Source organism: Mya arenaria, chromosome 8 (assembly GCF_026914265.1).
Source record: "Mya arenaria isolate MELC-2E11 chromosome 8, ASM2691426v1".
NCBI classification, from domain to species: domain Eukaryota; kingdom Metazoa; phylum Mollusca; class Bivalvia; order Myida; family Myidae; genus Mya; species Mya arenaria.
Genome location: NC_069129.1, coordinates 27763566 through 27787628, shown reverse-complemented (window position 1 = coordinate 27787628; position 24063 = coordinate 27763566). Strand labels below are relative to the sequence as shown.

At 36.0% G+C, this 24063-nt stretch overlaps 2 protein-coding genes across 2 annotated transcripts; one reads left to right on the top strand and one right to left on the bottom strand.

Annotated features, from left to right (window-relative positions):
* The first annotated feature begins 892 nt into the window (after nucleotides 1–892).
* Nucleotides 893–6102, top strand: LOC128242095 (uncharacterized). The gene is made up of 2 exons (XM_052959140.1): nucleotides 893–1434; nucleotides 4041–6102. Exons 1-2 carry the CDS (start codon nucleotides 1097–1099, stop codon nucleotides 5125–5127), a joined length of 1425 nt encoding a protein of 474 aa, XP_052815100.1. The 5' UTR covers nucleotides 893–1096; the 3' UTR covers nucleotides 5128–6102.
* A 3023-nt stretch (nucleotides 6103–9125) lies between these two features.
* On the bottom strand, nucleotides 9126–23541 carry LOC128242096 (rotatin-like). The gene is made up of 12 exons (XM_052959141.1): nucleotides 23406–23541; nucleotides 21505–21692; nucleotides 20773–20962; nucleotides 19890–20114; nucleotides 19418–19502; nucleotides 18703–18817; nucleotides 18230–18374; nucleotides 17634–17790; nucleotides 16806–16968; nucleotides 10533–10659; nucleotides 10012–10137; nucleotides 9126–9136 (listed from the first exon to the last, which is right to left on the bottom strand). The coding sequence occupies exons 1-10, from the start codon at nucleotides 23458–23460 to the stop codon at nucleotides 10654–10656; spliced, it is 1329 nt and encodes a 442-aa protein (XP_052815101.1). The 5' UTR covers nucleotides 23461–23541; the 3' UTR covers nucleotides 9126–9136; nucleotides 10012–10137; nucleotides 10533–10653.
* Nucleotides 23542–24063: the final 522 nt, after the last annotated feature.

Sequence of the window (24063 nt, the reverse complement as noted above, 5' to 3'; positions counted from 1 at the left end):
AACCATTAGTAACAAACGGTTCAAGAAAAATGCATAAAACATCATTTTTTTTAACTTAAATATTAAAATCTACAATCTAATTTTTTGTCAGCAGTCAGTACAATGTATAACTGGTTTCCATGGATTTTCGCAAAAATATGCTCGTTCCAAGACAAAAAAAGTTGCCAAAACGTTCAATGAGAGTGTAGCTTTAAAGAGACTTGCTCATGTTTTGGCACCATTCTTTCCCAGTTATGCATCTGAAAACTCTTATATTATAACTAATTTACTCTTTGATGCCGAAATTGTTGAAAAAAATACACTTAAAATATTACTGTTACAGTTACAATATTCTTGTCAGTTTTATTATTCTTGGAAGGGTGCTTTTCTACCTTTATTAAGTAACTTCAATCAAGAAATGAAATTATCCACAAAATCACAGGTGGCATGAAAGCTTAAGCATTTGTTTTCAAGTTCATGATTTTATAATATTTAGAGAAAACCATAAAATTACTTGTTCAACTATATAATTTAGTCATCTTTGACTTAAATAGAATCAAATTGAAAGAAAACTTGAATAATTTTCATCAAACATGTATTGGAGGAGAAGAGCTGTAAGTATTTGTTGTATAAATCTTGCTCACTACCGTACCTAATACTTAAATCCGAAATGTATTCCTATACTTTAAATTTGTTTAAAGAATATCAATTTACAAAGTATACTAGCCGAATGAAGTAATTGACTTTGATACAGATAAATGACTGCTTCTTTATAAGCCCAAGATGAGACACCTTATAATGACAATAAGTACATTTTGAACTTTTTCTTCTTCTCTTAAAGATTTGCATTGAAATATCAATTGCACAAACTTATAAAAACACATGTGTCCTTTGGTTTATATAATACAGATTTCATATCACGCTTAGTTTCTTTTTCCACTAGTGTATCACTAAACTTCCTTGTTGAGAAATGATCACGCAAAGCACTATGGGATATGTTTACTGAAGTCTAGGAGATAACACTACTTTAGATCTTGAAATAAATATTTAAATATTGTATGAAATTGTGACATTTAACAGACATTTTGCACGGAATACTTAAACTTACTGATTAAAAATGGCTTCAAAGCACACAAAGTCCTTCAAAGACTCAATGTCAATGGCATCTGATTTGATCCATGACTTTGTCTGCTCTCCTTGTCAAGAAGACAAGCTTAATACTGAGGCCAAGTATTTCTGTAGGGACTGCTCAAAATACTACTGTGACAAATGCCTGACTTTTCACTCCAAAATCCTCAAACAGCATACTGTGTTGGACCATAAGGATGTGGACAAGTGGGTGGGGCAGGGCGACGCCCTCATTTCATGTGACTTTCACCCTGGTAAGGTCATTGAACTTCTGTGTGAGGACCATGCTGAGATGTGCTGCCACCTCTGTGTGTCCTTGAATCACAGGTTAGTGATAATATTATGACTTATTTGACTGCATCTGTTTTATTGACACTAAGATATCTTAGGATGAATAATTTAATCACTCAATGTTGATTTTTCTCATGATTTGAGAGGATACTAGAGCTATATGAACTGATCAACAACTAATTTGCAGTAAGGGTGAAAGGCCTAAAACTGTCCATTGTGTCAGAGAAAGAACATATCGAGGCACGCAGTGCGAAGGTTTTCTTCCGCTGACATAATGGACAATTTGAGGTGTTTCACTAACTTAAAACAAGTAAACACAGAGGTCAAAATCATGAATTTCATGGCGCTATTGTTAACTTATTGGACACTGTAATTTACCATTTGAAAAGATACTAATCAGGCAAAGCAAAATAATTTTGCGCTAATTTACGTGTACATGTATATAAATTGTAAATAATTGTTTGGTTACATTTAAAACATTTAAAATAATCATTTTTAGAATACAACCTTTATTTACAGCTAATGAAATTTCAGATAGGCAATCATTAAGTATTAGGCTTATGTGGCTTTATCATTAAGAAATTCAACTTTTGCGGGTCAACTTCAGCTTTAACTGCCACTTATCCGAAACACAATCCCTGTGACAGTGTCAATCAATGAGGTTGTAATCTAAGTCAGTAACATGACCTGAATTAAAATCTTATGATTAAGAAGGGTTCGTTCGCAACGCTCTATATAGCTATTCTTAATCATTAAGATATAATTCATCTAACTTTTACTCAAAATTCAACTTCTATGGACATAAAACAAGTGCAGACTGTGTTTTCCGTGTTTATTATTCACGTAATACGGAAACCTTTTAAATTCAAGATTTTTTGTTTTTCTGTTTATACAACTAACAAGCATTTTCAGTGAAAAGATATCCCCCGCCAACGATGGCTTGTTTGTGCTTGATGGCTTGTTTGTGCTTGAAGGTTAAAAAAAAAATCAGAAAGAATAAGATAAGCACATTGGTTTTACTGAGAAACGGCTGCAAACAATAATTTTTTAATAAATCAAGGGCAATAACTCTTAAGGAAAATTGACCAATCCAAAAGAAATGTAGACAGGCATCATCACAGTATGTTGGTTCTTATTTATTCCAAGTGTCATGAAATTCTACCAGCTAGTTGCATAGAAAAGGCTGCAAACATGGATCTTTTAATAAATAAAGGGCAAATAACTCATATAGGAATTACACAATCCAAAATATAAATAAACAGGCATCATCGCAGTATGTAGGTTCATATTTATTTCAAATTTCAAGAATTTCTACCAACTAGTTACTGAGAAATGGCTGTAAATGAGTTTTTCAAAAAATCAAGGGCAATAACTCCAAGTACAATTGACCAATCCAAAAAAAAAATGAACACGCAGCATCACAGTATAGTAATTCATATTTATTTTAAGTTTCATGAAATTCTGCCCGCTAGTGACTGAGAAATGGCTGTGAATGTGCATTTTTCAAAAAACCAAAGGCAATAACTCCAAGGACAATTGACCAATCGATTTCTTTTTTGGACGGGCATCATTCCAGTATAGTGGTTCATATTTATTTCAAGTTTCATGAAATTATACCGGCTAGTTACTGAGAAAACGCAGGTGACGGACGGACGGACGGAAGGAAGGACGGAAGGAAGGACGGAAGGAAGGAAAGATGGACGGACGGACGGAAGGACGGACGGAAGGACGGACGGACAACGCCATTTCAATATCCCCCTCCCTATTTCATAGGCGGGGGATAATAAACATTTTCCTTTGCCCTAACGGCTGCAAAAACTTTAGTCACATCTTGAATGGGCATTGAGTTGTTACAGCCTAAAAATTGGGTTTTTATTAAAATCAAAATTATTTATTAAACCTAAGGAACAAAAGGGTTTTAAAGTATTTTTTCTTCAAATAAGTGCATACGGTAACTTTACACAAATAAACAAACTATTTTTGATTATTCGCATACTGATTTTGTCATTCAAATACCAAATGTTTGAACGAATATTTGTTGCATCCCTATAATGTTGTGAAAATGGCTCTTGTAGCAAAAGTGTAACAATTGTTTACATAAGTAAATAACTACAATTTTGACATCTTTTTGATGTTATAAAACAGCAAAGTCAATTGACACAGACGAAATAGCCCTCAAGGATGTCCCCTAGTATTTGGGGATGGTATGACAGACACTGTTTGTGTATTAAAAATTCATATTTATTTACTGACTAAGCCGTTTTGGACTGAAATTTACAAAAAGACGATTTTTTTAAACCAATTTTTTATTCCTTTTCTTTTACTTAATTCCATCCGGCAAAGTCCAAATCGATCCAGACCAGCAAATTGTTGGTTTTAGAAGCCCTGTAAAGAATCACCTCTGCTCAATTGACATTCTGTATGCACTTAGATTATGTACATAAACTTCATCCAAAGCTGAAATGTTGATTAACTTTTATCAGTAGGTGAAATATAACAACTAAACGTTATTAAATACAAATGTAGCTTCAAAATATATAGCTATATAGGAAACTGTGTTACATATAAATAACACATACAACTATTTTAGATTCTATAGATGTTTAATCCAGTCACTAATTCACCATTCTTACATCCTACAGGATGTGCAGAACCATCAGCTTGATCTCAGACCTGGCTAAGGATGTATACAAGATGGCCGATTTCAAGCAGCTTCCCTCCAAGGTTGCTAAGATTACAACAAGTTTGAACCAGGTTAGAGAGGTCAGAAAGAAGAACCAAGACTCATTAAAGACTTCTGGCAAGTTCATGCTGACAAAGATCAAGGACTTAAGGAAGTCACTGAACCAGCTGCTAGATAAGCTGGAGAAGAGGACAGTGAAACAGATGGACAGCGTCCTGGCTGACCTGGATGTCACACTACAGAAGGATATTGACTCCTGCACACTCATACATGACCAGCTCAATGCCTTGATGGACACCATCCAATCCCAGGGCAAGGACGATGAGTTAAGCTCCTACATTGGCTTCAGGAAGTCTGAAGAGAAGATGGCAGAAGCCAACAGCCTGCTCCAGGAGATGTCCACAAAACCTGAATTGACCGCCACTTTCAAGCTTGATACCAGAGTTACACAACTGCTGTCTGATATGCATTCATTAGGCAAGCTCCAGGGTAATCAGGAAACACTGACAGGCCATCAAATGTCTGACATGAAGTCTTCTGAGCAGATCAGGCCATTGCATGATATATCAAGGGTTTACACAGTTAAAAACAAATCAAGCTTCTATGTGAACATCAAGCAAGATACATTTACCTGTGATATATTGGGTATTACAGAACTTCCATCAGGAGAGATTATTCTTGTAGATAACAGAAATAGCAGAGTGAAAGTATTGAACAGGGAGTATAAGGTAATAGCCCACTGTGATGTCCCTCAACAGCCCTGGGACATCTGTCATGTGACTGGTAATCAGGTGGCTGTAGCAGTAGACTGTGATGATTGTGTCAGGCATGAGGTCAACTTTCTCACTGTGTCAGCTGGCACCATCGAGCTGACCAGGGGGTTCTCAGTTTATCATTACTGCATGTCCATCATGCACCATGGGAACCAGCTGTATGTGGGCTCCAAATATGCCCTGTACCTCTACACCACAGATGGCGATCTAGTCAAGAAAATGTATCAAAAAAAGACACATCAAGAGGGCAGACAGTGGCTCAATTTGCTATAAACCAAGATGGCAAGAGGATATACATCTGTGACTTTTACAATAACAAAATCATTACAATTGACAACAATGGCAGCATTCTAGCCAGACTGAAGGATCCAGACATTGTAAGGCCATATGGTGTACATGTGAGTGAGGGTGGACAGGTGTTTGTGTGTTCATACTACTCCAACACAGTGGTGCAGGTTGAAAAGGAAGGCAGGAAGAAGCTGGCCACACTGGTCAGGAGGGGAGAGGGCATCAACTCTCAAAGGTCAGTTTGGTACAGCACCCACACTGGCAGACTGATTGTGGGTGGAAATCAAAATGACATTGTGGTGATGGAACTCCAGTAGAGAGACAGTCAGAAAGTCAACAATAGTTGGAAATAGTTGATGAAGTGATGAAAGGAAAACATTGAGAGAGACAAAACTCAGATGCAAACCAGTAATATTACATATTGTAACTGTAACTACTTGAATGTGTTAATCATATTTTAACTATGTGTAATTTGATTCATAATAATCTGTATGCTAATCTAGATTTTACTTATTAGACTTTCAAAATATATTGATAAACCAGAAAAAAAACCCAGAAATAGTGTAAATTTAACAAGTATGTGTGTTTGTTTATATTTGATAATTAATATCTGTATTTGTTAAAACTTTTTTAAATTTACTTCTGTATCATGCAAAACCTCATGAAATGATTCAATATTATCAAAAATCAAACAGCACAATTAGTATCACCAAAAACAAATATTCTTATTTAGTATCATCAAAAACAAGTTATGTTAGTTGATGTATATATTATTATCATTTAAATTTCATAACTGTTGAAATACAGTACATTGTAAGAACTTTTTTAATTTACATCTATATATTGCACTATATATCTCATGAAATGATTTTAATATTATCAAAAACAAATAAAGTGATTAACGGTAGTATCACCAAAAGAAATATCCGGATCTTGTATCCTAATAAACAAATTGTGTTGGTTGCTGGTTATTAATTTCTTTACTGTTATACAACACAAGTATTTAATATTTTATACAATAATAGAATTGGTTTTAAAATGTTACATGTATATTATCAGTTTTAGTGACCCTTGAAAATTACATTGACCCAGAATTAGGCCACACTGTTTATTGTCATATTTATCGTCAATTCCATTTCTCTACACCTGTCTTGGTATAGTGATCTGATTATGATACTCTCACAAGCAATAGTTCAAGAGATTGGCAGTGTCTTTTTTACCATTTTGGGAAGAGGCTCAAAGCTTTTTTCATTGAAAAAATGCGCAATTTTGACTATATTTAGGAATGCCAGTTAATTGCTTTAAAGTTGGACATAATAAGATTGTTTTCTTTGAGAATACATCAACTTTTCCATAAAAAAACATACGGGGGAACATAAACTTATGATTTTAACATTTTGGGAAAAGTATATGTTTTAACTTTGGAAATGTGGCAGAAATTATTGGTCAGAATTCTTTTCACTTGCTTGGTTGTTTCTGGTTTCAGGCAAGGTATTCACTATACCAAGTAAACCTTACATCTACATGAGTCTATAATGAAACAAACTAGAGCTATCACAGAATTGATGAATGCCCCCAAAGACAGGGCAAGGTTGGAACATGATGACACAAATGCAACTCAATTATTGCCCGAGCATATACCAAACTAAAGACTGAATGAAAGTCTACTATTTTATAAGAAAATGTTTGTTTCATGTCTATATTTTGAACAGTTTTTTTCAACCGATGATAACAGTGATCACACCAGTGGTTTGACATTATATCACCCACCTCCACCCCCTCCCTCAAAAACAGACCAACAGAAACTCTTACCTGAAACACAGACCGGCCTAAATCATTGTCTACCGATCGTGGTGTATCCACCACTATCAGAAGATTTGCAAGGTCTGTAACATTCAGCTCCGAAAATATGGGTAACCAACGCACACCGCCTTCCTCGTTGGAAAGGTACCAGGATAAGCGTTTCAGGGCCTCTGATCGTACCCTGTATGCGGATAATGAAATCAGTTTAATATATTTTTGCTATTTTATTCCACAATACTTTCTTGTTATTTTAGTTTCATACTTCTTTATATTTAACCTTTGAGAAACAACTAATTACAATATTAAACTAATCACTGTCTTTGGCATAATGTTATGGCCTGGTGGTGTGTAAGCTCAATTATACTCGCACTTGGGCCTTGCCCATTTACTAAAATTGAAATGATTTAGATAAAAAATAATAATAATAAAAATCAGCAATGTTTTGGAACTTTTTTAAATTGGGAATTGTGGCTATGTAGCTATTAACCCCAGAATTCGTCCCAGAACTTACCGTAAATGACTGGGTATAAGACGATATGGGGTATTAGACGCAGGCAAAATAAATCCGTGAAAAATCTATGAAAAAACTTTGGATAGGCACTGAAAAGTACTTAGTGTGACAATTTGTTTCTGGATGGCACTGAAAAGTACCTTTTATGACTATTTGTATGATTTTTTTGACAGTATATCATAAACGATAACTTGTCGAGAATGAAAAGTGAAGTTATGCAAAAACCTTATTTGTACGGGTTTGTTCTCAAAATTAATTATTGTTTTATTCAACATAATATTGAATAATTTTAATCGTACAATATTTTTTTTTAAATTATAAACGTCTTATGATTTACCGTATCCCGATCTTCAACTGCCGTTTTAACCCATATATACTAAGTCATTATGACGTGAGTAACATCCCTTTCTACATAAATCTAAACAAACTCTCGGCCTGAAATCGACCTCAGAAAAAAAGTTAAAAAGTTTTTTACTGGTTATTAGATGCAGGCATGTTTTTACATTGAAATCTGAGGGAAAAAAGTGCGTCTTATACACATTCATTTACGGTACTTATCATTAAAGGTCACCATGACCTCAAATCAATGGGGGTCGTCTTTTGACCTCGTCAAATTTGCATATCACATTTGCTGACTCTGGAACACGACATTCAATGGATATTGATCATAAACAAATGTGTGATGGACAAGGAACAAAATCATTCCTTTGTGCCTGCTATGCTCACCAGGCGACAAAAAGCAGACGAGCTGCAACTATTGTGCGATTCTTGACTCACCACAATTTTAGACTCATTAAGGTGCAACTCGAAAATTTAAAGCAATATCAGAGATTCAGAAAAGGATCAAGCCAACTGAACTACAAGCCAAGATGATGAACACTCACCGACCTGTAAAACACACCACTACAACATTAACCCCCTTTGCATCTGAATACATCCCCGAACTTACTTTAGGTCTGTAGACAGCATACATCGCAGAGTTCCGCAGAGTTTCTCCCCTTGAGTGATCTCACTTGGGGAAGTGGAGGGTTTGGTTTCGAGCATGGCTAGAATACTGGTTCCCAGCACTGTGTTAGCACTTGCATAGGACTGAAAAAATGTGCAAATTTCAGGCTTTCAATAAACCAGCAGGTAAGAAGTAGCTAAAATATCGCTTCTTTTCCCTCACTAACATGTGAATGATCAAAAGAACTTTTATTTCTTATTTTTGTATTCTTTATGCATTTTCTTTTCATTTGACTGAAATATCATGCTACTTTTAGCTTTCTCTTATTTTCACTTCAATGAAAATATCAATTTTTATTTGATTCATTGATTTCTGTGATTTGATTCATTGATTTCTGTGATCACATGGTGGAATATTTGATCTTACACCCAAATTCAACAACTATTTATTAATTTATTCATTAAAAACAACAATCAAGAGTTTTTATTTGTCAAGAAAAGAAATACAATTACTTGTTACTTTTATTTATGCATACTAATAAAAACCAATGATGTCTTGTTTGAAGTTCAGTTATAAACTTGAAACAGGTTACAAAATAAAATCCATACGCATCATACCTGCAAAATCGGAAGTGCCCTGTTGAGTTCTTTCAACATTAACTGCCATAAGGCTGGGCTCATCAGTAACTGACTCTTTAACAAATGAGTCACTAGCTCACTGGCTGCATTGGCCACCTGGGATAAAAACAACAAGAAGAAATATTATTAAGTTTCACAGCTTTAATAAACACAGTGCCATGGCTTGGCTCATCAGTAACTGACTCTAAAGAAGTAGGTCACCAACCCGCTGGCTGTGATGACGACCTCAGGGATAAAACAACAAGTTAGATGGACACTTGGACACTAACACGGCCAAGATCTTTATTGAAATGACCTCCAGGCTCTTAACTCACTGGCTGCCCAAGATCATTCTGTATAATAGTAATAGCTCTGCTAGCTCTTCCAGTAAATCATGACACCATCATAACCTATCTTAACATCTGCGTCTGCATTAACATGGTCAACAACAACTAGTCATGTCACTACAGTAGCTGATGGGTCATGGAAGGGTGCTGCACCCTGTTCTTTGTCAGTGGCAAGATTCTGCCCTCATGGAGACCTGTCTCTATAGAATTAAATGCTCAAGACTGTCAAATATTTCTTTTGAATTGTCTAAAATTTATAATAATGTTGTAAATAAATACACACTTTACATACATGTCTGTTGAAACCTAATATTGCTGCAATGAAACATGTTTCTGACATTTTCTGCCAAATTTATAATGGTTAACTTCTTCATACCCCCATTCAATGTGCCGTTTTTACCCTTAGCACCCGGTTCTTTTTTGCAGCACCCAATCCTTTTTAAATCCTGGCTAAAACCCTACTATTGTATTTTAAATTTGTATGTTTTTTTTAAGAAAATAATTTGAGAGTTTGACATAGCTTTGATAACATTATCAGTTTTGTCACGAAAAAATTTAAACATTGCCAATGACTCAATAAAAGGTCAAGGTTTTCAAATGAAAATTGGTACAAATGTTGCCTTTATCAAAACCCTAGTACTATACCTTTGTATCCTTATCAGCGAGTCCAAAGACAACGATCTCGTACAAGATGTCGGCGTCAATGATGAATCTGACCTTCTCACAGCTTGTTGAGCCAGGTTCGCTGGCTTTTAGCACACTGAGGTTCGTCTGAAAATGTAAAATATATCACCATTGTTTTTTCCATCCTTCATTAAGCTTATTTGTTAATGGTAACAGGTTAGCCACAAATCATTAAGACACGTCTTTTCAAAAACAAATTTGGAATGGCAATGTGCAAATAATAAAGTTTAAACTCTGAAAATAATCAGAAACCATATGTCAACTAAGGGCTGTTTTTCAGGGAAATCAATCCACCATTATGCTAGCTTGTTGAGACATCGGGCCCTATGTTTATTAAACGAATGTTCAAGGTCAAACATTAGCATCAACATTGAGCTATTAAAACATTGCATGAAGTTATTCTTGAAAATTAAAATCATTAACAATCTTCCAAATTTCTGTAACAACAAGTCACTCAAAATAACAGTAAAGCAATTCCCTACCTTAACACATTGCAGTACAGCAGTAAATACGCCCAGTCGCAGCTTTTCTATTGGATGGGCAAGAAGCTGTAACAGCAACTTCTTGTAACGGGCCTTGTGATCTTCATAGTGCTGAGAACGACTACCACTGTAAAATGTATGCAGTGAATACTATATTAGGCCTGCATTATTTTAAATAATATATTTTAAAACAAGGGAGTCAAATGTCACAAATATGCCAGTTCTGGTTTTAAGACGCCAAGCTTAAAGTGTTTGTAGTTGAGTCAAATTTGAGATAAGTGGTTTAACGTTAAGACAAATTCAGAGAGTATACACTGTAAATTTAGTTTTTGCCATTTCAAGGGTCATAACTCTGGAATGACTGAGGCATAAGGGCTGGTTATCAATATTATTATGAAAGGATTCTGAATACTTGATCAGACAATACTCTCGAGTGACTTAATGATATGGCTGGTTATAAAAAAGTCAGATATATTATGTTAATTCACAATCTGATTATTTCCGTGATGATTAGATTCAGGCTTCAAAAGTTATGGAGGGAATAAGAACAATTTTAGGAAATTTCTACATATAAAGAGCCTTAACACTTGAGTGCCTGAAGCAACTGGCTGGTTATCAAACTTGTCCGAAGCATAATGCCCATACACATTCTGACTATATTTGGTGATGATTGGACAAAGGTTATAAGTTATTGATCAGACAAGACAGCTTTGAGGTATAATCTATAAATAAAGGGCGATAATTCTCGAGTGACTCAAGCAATATGGTTGGTAATAAATGTAGTCCAAGATCCAATGCAAAAAACACATACTGACCAAATTTGGGGATGATTGGACAAGGGCTTCTAATGTTATTGAGCAGACAACAAACTGGCATGTTTTTTTTTTAAATTGATTCTTGAAGATTTGAAAAGAATCCCCTTATACACATCTCACCAATTTTTATTTTTGTTACTTTGAGTAAAATACAAAAACAAAAACATTACACTTTCCTTACATTGGTTTTGATTTCATAATCAAACATATGATCAATCTGAGCCGTGAAGCCAGAAGAAATATATATTAAGAAACAATGAGCTCATAACAAGTGATTAATTGATTTGAAATTGTCTGTTTATAGATCTTTATTTTTGTAAAACCTCAACCTTCAGTATGCTTAAAAAACTGTTCAGATGCAATTCATTCAATTCAAAAATGGATAAATAAAAAGTTGATAAGAAAAGCCATTGGCTGAAGGCCAGAGGCTGGAAAAATCTCTCCCAGTAAGAACAGTACTATATGCCCGACCAGCTAGAACTAAACAGTTTGGCCATCAGATAAGAAATGCACACATATCTTTCACACACAAAAAGAGCTTTCACTGAGAGTGAGGAAGACCACCATATGCCACCCGGACTTAAGAATGGTAAAACAGTATGGTTTGGAAAAAAAATCATCATATAACATGTGCTGTGTGCAATTTTTGGTTATCAGCTCAGGACATGAAAAGCACAACTCTTATTAAGTCCAAGACAGAACTACCTGGAAGCCAATTTATCAAGATTCCTAGAAGCTGAGTTTCATTCTTAGAAAGTATTTTCACTAACAGTACTATACTGTAGGAAAAAATCATTCCTACATACAAAATGGCTCATAGATACAAAACCGCTTCTAGATACGAAATCGCTCCTTGTATTCTAAGACATAACTAATTTATTCTTAGCTTCATAAAAACTTATAGCTTATATTATCCCTCTTGAGTCTGTTTTCTATGTAGAAATTTATGCTTGTGTCCATTTTGACAGACCATGAAAAAGAGTCCCTGGTGGGGTTGAACCCACAACCACTGAGGTGAGAGAGAGTCAACTCAACCACTAGACAACTCCAACTCTGGTGGGACCTGAACCCATAACCACTCAGGTGACAGGCGGACACCGTAACCACTAGACCACTCACACCCTGGTGGGGCTCAAACCATAACCTCTCAGGTGAGAGGGGCGCACCTTAATCACTAGACCACTCCCACCCTGATGGGTCTCGAACCCAAAACCACTCAGGTGATAGGCAGACACTTGAACCACTAGACAACTCCAATCCTGGTGAGGCTTGAACCCACAACCACTCAGGTGACAGGCAGACACCTTTACCACTAGAAAACTCCAACCCTGGCGAGGCTCGAACCCACAACCTCTCAGGTGACAGGCAGACACCTTTACCACTAGACAACTCCAACCCTGGCAAGGCTTGAACCCATTACCTCTCAGGTGACAGGCAGACTCCTTAACCACTAGACAACCCCAACCCTGGCGAGGCTGGAACCCACAACCTCTCAGGTGACAGGCAGACACCTTAACCACTAGACAACCCCAACCCTGGCGAGTCTTGAACCCACAACCACTCAGGTGACAGGCGGACACCTTAACCACTAGACAACTCCAACCCTGGCGAGTCTTGAACCCACAACCTCTCAGGTGACAGGCGGACACCTTAACCACTAGACAACTCCAACCCTGGCGAGTCTTGAACCCACAACCTCTCAGGTGACAGGCGGACACCTTAACCACTAGACAACTCCAACCCTGGCGAGGCTTGAACCCATTACCTCTCAGGTGAGAGGGGGACACCTTAGACCACTCCCACCCTGATGGGGCTTGAACCCACAACCACTCCACTTTCACACTTACGTTCTTTATGTAACTGGTCCTATTTAACTACAGCTAATTTAAACATAACATTTTTACAAACACAAACTATTTTCCATTCTACCATAAACACAACATTTGTTCAGTATTACATTCTGTACATTAATACATACAAGTACACCAGTACTAAGGGATAGAACACTTCAGAAAGTTTTATAACTTGACCAATAAAAGTAACAACCATTCCGTCACATGTAAAACACATGAAACTATACCCTTTGAAATAGGTATTAGTCAGAGAGCTATGTTAAAGTACAAATACCTGACATCAGCATTCTCATGTCTTTAAAAAAACAAAAACAATTTCAATGTAAAAACAGAAAAGAAAAGTATATTTCAGTGACTGTTTTGACCAAAATAGTGAATTACCAATGCATACTTTTAAAGCTGCACTCTCACAGATATACCATCTTTACAACTTTTTTAATTTTTGTCTTGGTGATGCCAATGATATAAGGTTTCTGACAATAAATTAATGTTTTATGGCTTAAACTGTTCCTAACAGTTTAAGAAAAATGCATATAACATCACTTTTTTAACTTAAATATAAAAATCTGTGATCTTATTTTTTGCCAGCAGTCTTATATAACTTGTTTCCATGGGTTTTCACAAAAAATGGCTTGTTCCAAGACAAAAATAAACTAGAAGCGCCGCAATGCGACGAAACCAGGTTTTTGTTATGGGCAATCAGAAATTATAGCCAATTAATTTGTTGTATGAGCAAGTTAAATCTGCAGCTTCATATAAGCTATATTCACACTAAGATTCATCACTATCCATCAATTCTAACTAAGTTATTGGGCAGAAACCATTTTTCTATTTTTAGTAACAGTGATCTTGACCCCACCCCCCTCAAAAGAAATTCCAAGCTTGCTCTTCACATAAGCTACTAGTACCTACACACAAAATTTCGTCAATATCTATCAATCCTAACTAAAGTTATTGGGCAGAAACCATTTTTCCAGTTTTAGTAACAGTGACCTTGACCTTAGCTCCACCCCTCTCAAAAGCAATCCCAAGCTAGCTCTGTACATAAGCTACCTACACACCAAGTTTTATCAATATCTATCAATGCTAACTAAAGTTATTGGGCGGACACCATTTTGAAATTTTTAGTAACAGTGACCTTGACCATAGCCCCACTCCCCTCAAAAGCAATCCCAAGCTAGCTCTTTACATAAGCTACCAACACACCAAGTTTAATCAATATCTATCAATGCTATCAAAAGTTATTTGGCAAAAAACATTTTTCTTTTTCAAGTAACAGTGACATTGACCGTAGCCCCTCCCCACTCAAAAGCAATTCCAAGCTAGCTCTTCACATAAGCTACCTACACACTAAGTTTCATCAATATCTATCAATGCTAACTTATGTTATTGGGCAGAAACCATTTTTCTATTTTTAGTAACAGGCGACCTTGACCTTAGCCCCAACCCCCTCAAAAGCAATCCCAAGCTAGCTCTGTACATAAGCTACCTACACACCAATAAGCTACCTACACACCAAGTTTCATCAATATTGGTCAATGCTAACTAAAGTTATTGGGCAGAAATCATTTTTCTATTTTAAGTAACAGTGACCTTGTCCATTTTTCTTTTTTAAGTAATAGTGACCTTGACCTTAGACCCTCCCCACTCAAAAGCAATCCCAAGCTAGCTCTTCACATAAGCAACTTACACACCAAGTTTCATCAATATCGGTCAATGCTAACTAAAGTTATTGGGCAGAAATCATTTTTCTATTTTAAGTAACAGTGACCTTGACCTTAGCCCTCCCCCCTCACTGGCAATCCCAAGCTAGCTCTTCACATAAGCTACCTACACACCAACTTTTGTCAATATCTATCAATCCTAACTAAAGTAATTGGGCAGAAACCATTTTTCTATTTTTAGTAACAGGCGACCTTAGCCCCACCCCCATCAAAAGCAATCCCAAGCTCGCTCTTCACATAAGCTACCTACACACCAAGTTTCATCAATATCTGTCAATGCTTACTAAAGTTATTGGGCAGAAACCATTTTTCTATTTTATGTAACAGTGACCTTGACCATTTTTCTATTTTAAGTAACAGTGACCTTGACCTTAGCCCCTCCCCACTCAAAAGCAATCCCAAGCTAGCTCTTCACATAATCAACTTACACACCAAGTTTCGTCAATATCTATCAATGCTAACTAAAGTTATTGGGCAGAAACCATTTTTCTATATTTAGTAACAGTGACCTTAACCTTAGCCCCACACCCCTCAAAAGCAATCCCAAGCTAGCTCTTCCCATAAGCTACCTACACACCAAGTTTCATCAATATCTATCAATGCTAACTAAAGTTATTGAACAGAAACCAATGTTTGACGCCCGCCCGCCGCCTGTCCAACAACAACCTCATTCTAATAACCCGGTTTTCGTTGAAAACCTGGTTAAAAAAGCTGTCAAAACATTTAAATCTGTGAGAGTGCAGCTTTAAAGGGACTAGACACCAGATGAAACAATTGTAAGGAAATAGAAAATTGTCAAAAATTTACATTAAAATTATTTGTTGTGTTAAACGCATTGAATATAACGTACATGTACTGATGTATCACATCACTTATGACAAATGTATCTATTGCAGTTTTTGTGTATTTTTCAAATTTAAAATTTACTTGGTTTGTCTTCCACATAAAAATACCATTGAAATTTAAAAATAGCAATTTTCTTTTGATCATGTAACTTGATGTATTATCGGCCTCATACTAGCTTGTATGAACAAGGCTCATTTGAGGAAACACTACATTTGCCGATTTTGGGACCATCTGAGGTCTTGTCCCTTTAAATGCTCCTTTACATTAATGAAACAAGACCCCAATGCGGCAACGCCGCATTAAAGCTGATTCTTTTATTTTACAATGCAATTTTGAAACCTAGGATTAGAGCTAGTGACCTAGTATTTATAACCAAAAAGACCCATTTTTAAACTTATCGTAGATATCGTTCATACAAATAACCTGATAGACAGAATCTATCCCCTTTGTGTGAGGAAAAATGAACATTTTATAAATACATCAGCTTTTCCAATAAAGTCTGTCCCAGAGATCTAGTTTTTGACCCTAGATTCAAAACAATGGCATTTATCGCACAGATTCCGCCCATAACTCTAAGGGTATCCCCCAGCACTTTAAAGCAGCTTCAGGTTTAAGACTAAATTATCTTACTGCAATGGGCCAAGAATGATTAGTATTATTATACACTTAAAATCCATATTTTCCTTGCTTGTCCTGTATTTCATGTTATAGTTTATATATAAGACATTTCAGATGGTAGAATTGAAGTGATACCCTTATTTTCAAACAAAAACAGCCATAAACAACTAACACAAATGCTCATGTTTGTTTTTCTAGTAAAAGAAGGGGCATAACTCAACAATAAGTAAAGCTAGAGCCATGAACATAGGGAGACATATGCCAAGGTTAAAGCTTTGGCATGATGCCAACAATGACTGAGCCACCAATGCTACGACAATACCCCGATTCTATGAAAACCAGACAAGCTGAAAAGATCATGGCAATACTATTCAGTTCATTAACAAAGAACCGAAATGTATATCTTATTTTTCTAACCTGATCAGTAGAGCGTAGAAGTGGCAGTGCTCTCTCCAGAACCTGGGTACAAAACTGTGGAAGGGTTAACTGCAGGTATTGAAGGGCAGGGACATCCTCAAGGTCAATGGGTTCTCCTCTCCTGCCTTCCGGGCTTAAGCCCACACTGGAAGCCCGAGATGTCCTGTCATATAAATATATAGTTATTTGCTGAGGTCATGACAAGTTATATGGGAAATGTAAAGGAGAGACCTCTTCAAAGGTCAGTGGAATCCAATTGAGTATCAGTGAGCCAAGAATCATGAAAAAAAGATTATTAAAGGGGCTAGACACCAGATGGTCCCAAAATCTGAAATACATTATGTCCACAAGACAAGCCTAGAATTGTCATTACAAACTAGTATGAGGCCTAAAACACATCATTTCACATGATTAAAATATTATTTTGTCGCTGCCTCAGCTCAGTTTACTTGTTTAAAATAATGCATAATGGTTTCCCAGTTTATCATGTGTATGTGAAAGCAACATGATTAGTACAGATACAGATATGCTGTTTTTAAATCAACTTGAATTTATGTACAAACCCAGTAAATTTTGAATTGAAAAAAAATACGCAAAAACTGCGAAATATACATGTGTCATAAGAGATGAGTCCATGTTAAAGTAAGGAATATGTATACAGCATAAACAGTGTATACATGTGTATAGACTGCTTACAAGTGTGTATATACAGAGTATACATGTGTATATACAGCATATATATGTGTATATACAGTGTTTACAATTTAAAAAAATGTGTTTATACAGTGTATATATTTGTGTTTACAGCGTATATATGTGTCAACATACCCTGTGGAAGAACCAGATGTATCTCCATCCCGGCCATCCCCCCGGGGGCGGGAATCTGTCCAACCAATCACCGATGGTCTTCCATCTCCTCCTCCATTCTGATTGGCTGATGAAGAACTGGAGGGTGTAGAGAATGGAGTTGGTGTGGTGCTGAAGTCTGAAATAACCAATGAAAAGGACTGTTTTATATTTCCTTTGAAGTATTCAACGCTCGGCCAATCACAGGTCCTTATTTCCTTACTTTGATTGGCAATCAAAATTGAAACAAATGAAATAGAGTGGGCCTGTCACAAAAGGCATAAAAAAAATAAACAATGCATTACTGAATTATCATTACTTTAGTATTGTAATCCAAACAAGGACAACCTTCTGTATCCACCTTTATATTGATTTGGTCTATCTTTTAGCATTAACCATGAGTTATAAGGGCATAAAGTATTTGACTACATGTATTTTATTTGTTTATACACATGTTGTTTGTTCCCTGCTACATATGATTGAAACTAAAAACTTGAATGTTGTTCAATAATACAAAGACCTTTTTTCAACCAATTTTATCCTTTCTAGCAATGATAAATCACAAAGTACCAGCTAACCTTGTTTTGCTGTGTAAAAGTTGGGATCCTGGTGACATCGTATTCTACTACGCAGACATGTGACATAGTCAGCCAATGTCCTTACAGCCTGAAGCCTGGCCACACCCCCTTCTTTGATTGGTCCACTCAGGAGTGAAAGCAGGTTCTAAAAATAAACCAGGTTCAAAATTGTAACGTTTGCAGTAAAATTGAGTTCTAATCCATTTATACAAACAAACATCACATAGTAAACTCATAAAAGATGGCCACCTACCCTAGTAGTTTTCAATGATATGAAGCATTCAATAGAAAAAATCTGAGAGAATAAACCCCACAATAAGAGCACCTTGCATCACACATTTAAGGCTTTTTGAGTCTATAATGTAAGGCAATTGTCAAATATTTAGTAATTTTCAGTCATAAAATGTTGATATGGTCTAATTGCTTCTAATTTCACAGAATATTTGTTTGATTTATGAACTTTAAGCAGTTACCTTGACAATATTAGGCCTCTGCAGGAAAATTTCAGCAGGAAAATCTTGGAAGACAACGTCACTTAGAAACTCGCACGTGCTGACAAGCATCGAGGCCTCCCGACTCTGGAGAGAACTGAAACAAGAATTTTCACAACACTATGATCAGATGAATAAATGATAAAAAGACACAATATGAAAATCATCCAGTCTTTGTAAAAACACCATGTTTTATATGATACTGCACCAAACATGATGTCTATCAAAAGATAGAAGCCTTTTGAACCGTATATTAGAGGCATTGACAGGCAAAGGTCTTATGTTTGATTTAAATATGTTGGAAATTGCTTGAGTTTCCAATCCCTTAGTTAGATTTTAAAGAATACACTAACAAAAGAACAATTTTCAAGCATTTCCTAGATTCTAAACGCCAACATAAGAGTGGAATTACGACAAACACCCTTAGCCTTCATTTGTTATTTCTGATTTCGAAATTCAAGCACTTGCCATTTTGTGGGAAACAATATTAAATTATACGCCCATGCATACTCATTTTTACTGGAGTATGCGTAGGTAGCCACTGTTCGCCAAAGAGCAGACTTGACTATTTTCTGCCCAAAACACATGAGCTAAAAATGAAACGCTGAATTACTGAATTCCACTCATGCCATTGGGTCTGATTTTCCCATCAAGGCCACATACGTATGAACACTATTTATATTACTGTAGAACAAACCTGTTGGTGGAGGAGAGAACATGTCTGTCTGTGGGTGTGAGTGATAACCATGGAAATATGGTCATTCTAAAACAGCTACTGCCCTCTAAAAAATCAGCGATTGTTTGTTGTTAAAAACATCTAGCCAATAACAGTTTCTATTTAACCTTATAAGCATGCATGATATAAAGCAACCTTCCCGTAGCAGAAATTTCATAAAAATCCTGCAATTTTCCCCCAAATTATTTTCATTATCATTCAACTGTTTCACAATCACAACAAAAAAAAACCAATCCCCCACACAGAGACACACATCCCAAGATGATTGGCACCCCTCTCTTTTACCGTAAAAAGCTTTTGAGACAGTGCTCGATATATTTTAGATAAACTTAATTATATTAAACTTCAACATTGTTTTGAAGGAAAAAACATGCATTTTAATCAAACAAAGTGTGTTTATGGTTATATTTGCTAACAGCAGGCTCTTACATACCAAGCCCCAGATCAGCTGCTGTGGGGTGACCCCCGGACCCTGGAGTCATAGGCTGTTGCCCCAGATCTCCCTGACACCCCTCAAAGAACCCCAAAGGTGGTTCCCTGTAATCTGGTAGTCTGGCTCCATGCTCAGAAGGGGCATTGGTGCTAGGGGCGAGGGAATAATCCTGGGTATGACGGGTTGCTATGGTATCCACTGTGGTTTCTGCACCCGCTGTCATTCCTGAAAAATAAATACAAGACTTTATATTTCATTCCTGTTTGCGGATTTGGTCTCATCAAATATACAAACTTTACACTTGAAAACCATTATGCACATTAAGCAGGTAAACTCACAGAAGACAGCTACAAAATATTATTTTAATCATGTAAAATAATGCATAATTGGCATCATACTATCCATTGACAATTCTAGGCTTGTTTTGAGAAAATACTGTATTTGCATATTTTGAGACAGTATGCTGTCGAGTCCTTTTATGGCACTTTCACACCTTATTCCATGAGAAATGAATAACCCAATTCCTTGTTACAATAGGGATATTTGCCTTTGATGCACTGGATAACACTGAAATGTTTACTCATTGATATCAGGCTTTCATATCAACAAGAATTCTATAACAAATGTACTATAGAAATTGTAAGACTGGTGATACCAAACCACTGCAGGGCAAGCTGGCTTGGACTTCTTTTGAAAACTGTAAACTTTACTGCTCCAGGACTAGCGGGCTTGGGCTTCAATTAACAACTGTATACTTTACCACTGCAGACAGGGCTACCGGGCCTGGGCTTCTATCAACAACTATAAAGTTTAAAACTTTACCAATGTAGGGCTAGCAGGCTTGGGCTTCTTTCAACAATAATAGACTTTTGCCATCACATACCTGAATGGTTGTGTCTCTGATAGATACACTCTGGAGCATGGTCCAATCCAATATCAACGTCAGGCAGGCGCATGCAGTTCTCAAGCACCTGATCGACAACTGGTTGCAGGGCCGATGTCACATCTTTTCGCAGACTGGTAAGAAACTCAATAGCACCAATGTCTTGTAAGGTTTCTGCACCAGATGTGTGCTATATAGATAGAAAATAAATTACCAATAAGTTTGAAAATCTCTAGAGATTAGCAATTAAAAGAGTTATGGAAGGGTGCTGCAATCTGTCCTTTTTTAGAAGCGACCTCTTGTAACAATGATGAAGAGGATGAAAATCCTTTTTTAATTTATTGAAGTTTGCTTAAGACTGAAGAAAAATAGCTTTGTTTCGAAAAAGAAAACTTACAATAAGTTCATCAATACATACAAACTTTACATATTTGGTTGTTGTAACCTAATTTTACTTCTATCAAGCACCATTCCTAACATTTTAGGACAAATTTCTAATGTTCAGCCTGATACAATAAGGCCTAAAAAATCATTTGGTTCAGGTCACCCGACCCTACCTATGAAAATAAGAGCTGACTCTACCATTTTTATAGTCAGTTGGTATAAAAAAATCTTCTTTTTAAGTGTGTGTTTTAATATTTAGTTTAAAACCTTTAAAGCTTTATAAGAAGAATTAATCTGTTTTAATTGTTTTTCTGGAATTTCGACTTCAACTTCTCACTTATACTGTACCTCTGAAAGCCTGCAGAGTAGATTGAGGACATCTGAATGCCGGGAAGATTTCGGGTAGTTGAACCATTCAAGGAGGCGAATAAACAAGTGGCGTTCTTGGACAAGATCAGAGTCACATATAAGCTTGTGCTCTAACTTGGAAAGAATATTCTCCAAGGCTCGAACACGAATCTCATCCAGATGGTGACCTGCAAACACATTATGATTAAAAAATAAAATCTGTCTTGGTCAAGATATTTGAGACTATAAGAATCCAGATAAAGTTTTACACCAAAATTTGGATCTCATATCTGAGGTGGGACAAAAAGTTCTCCGCCTAAAGATAGAACAGGGAGAACTACATATATTTCAAGTTATTGATCTTCAACATTACAATTATAGGAACCGGACAGCGTTGTTTTTACATTTCTTGTCTGTAACCACGTAAATCTGCAAACAAAAAGAAGCGGTTTCAAGTGGACTGTACTGTTAATATATTAGGGATGCAAACTACTATTCGAATATTTGACAAGGCAGTCCAAAGGATGGCTATATCCCCCGCAACTGTTTTTAGTAGATTTTGTTTTTCTCGCAACCTGACTGGTACGTTGAATCTGACCAAAATTGTACACAACCACTGGTCAAGAGTGTGAATATAGGACAAGTTGTTTGATTGGTTACCTAAATATTTTTGGATTACTGGCACAAATTGCAATTGGTTCGAGTTCTTGGATCAATACAGTTATTGTTGCTAAAAGTACATGGAATGCATAAGGTCAATAAATCCAGTAAGAATTGACATGCCTACACTGCTAAATGTAAAAAGCCCGGACACAAGCATGTGTACTTTGACCTTTATATGTCTCATGTGACCTTGACCTTTGAGATATGGACCCGGGTCAAGGTCACTGCACATCGTCTCAATGAGGACAATATTTGAACCAAGTACGGTAATATGGTAATCCATCCATGCATAATTAAGTTATAGCCCGGACATGAAATGTTACAGTTAGATGAAAGATGGACAGATGAACAGACGGACGAAGTGCATTTCTATAATCCCCTCCCCACTCCGTGGCGGGGGATTAAATGTTCGACATTTAGATTGAAAAGTTATGACAAGATCAATTTACAAGAGCATAAATAAATAATTTTTCATGACTATGATAAATTTTAGGTTTTGAATTCGATAGATTCAATTTCCCTATATAACTTATTGATAGTTCTCTCTGTCCAACAACTAGTTCTGGCTTCCATAACTTTAATGATGATATTTTTTTTATGTTTAGCCCACTCATTTATTTTTTGGTTTACAAGATTGTTTGGAAAAAAATGTCCACCTGGTGGTTGAAAAAAAAAAGTTCAAAGTTCTCATTAAACACACAGTTTAAATCTTACATACTGTGCATATAAAACATCAAAGAAATTGACTATAAAACATGTTTACATGTATAAACTGCACTTTTTATCATAGATCCTGCATATTTTAATAAATTATTTCATACGAAGAATGATATGACTGCTATCGTCAATGGGGGACTACCGCTATCAAGAGTTGTCTCGTAAATTTACAAGAGTTGCGCAGCCTGATTTTACGGGCACCTGCTTTGGGTAGTTCCGGTTGAAAAACAAAACAGATAGAAGCGAAGAGAAGAAAATCAATAATTTAACAAATAATAAGTTTAAAGCGATAATTCTGCTATCTCACAACGTTAAACATTCATCGAAAAAACCCTTCACCATTTTTATAAAAAAACTTAATTGAAAGGTTGAAATCAGTCAATCTTACAAGCAAGTTAAACATTAACTGATATCCACCAATCCGATTGTTTTTTGGTTCAGCAGAAAATCAGAAGACAAGCCGTTTATTAATAATAAACATCTTAAGATTAAAAAATAGTAATTAACGAAACAAAACTTACCCAGCTTCTTGAACAGAGCATTGAAGTCAACATCTTGTCTTAATGTTGACCCCATTTATTACTCCAAATGGAGACTGTCAGAGGTAGAAATCCCTATTTTATGTTATGTATCGTTTTTGTCCGAACTTGTTTTGAAACATCCGCCATTGATTAGAGACTACTCAAGGGAAGTCATTCTGAATGAGTTGGACATATCGGTAAAACCTGAAACGGCTAAATTTAAAAATAAGCCGATATGTCAAACGGGGATCTCTTTCTTTATTATAAGATATTCAAGACTATTCGCGAATTTTTCCTGGAAGCGATTAAAAGTTTGAGTGGACCCATGTATGACTAAATTACTTAATACGATATCGAGGCCGTCATTCATTTTGTACACACTTGGCAAAACCGACGAACATTTGATAAAGGTACTCGATGTACAATTATACCCGGACTTCCTTAACAACTGTGCTTAATTATGCGATGATTTATTTAACTAAGACGCCTTAAGATGTGTGCAGTTAATCAATGACAATGCTGCTCGACAACATAAGCTAATCCTAAAACAGTTATTTATATTCCGCTTTCGAAGAAATATCGTTAAAATCAATAGGAAACAACTGTCTATTGATTTTAGCCTATGCATTTTCATTTTTCTTAATCGTTTGTAAGATCA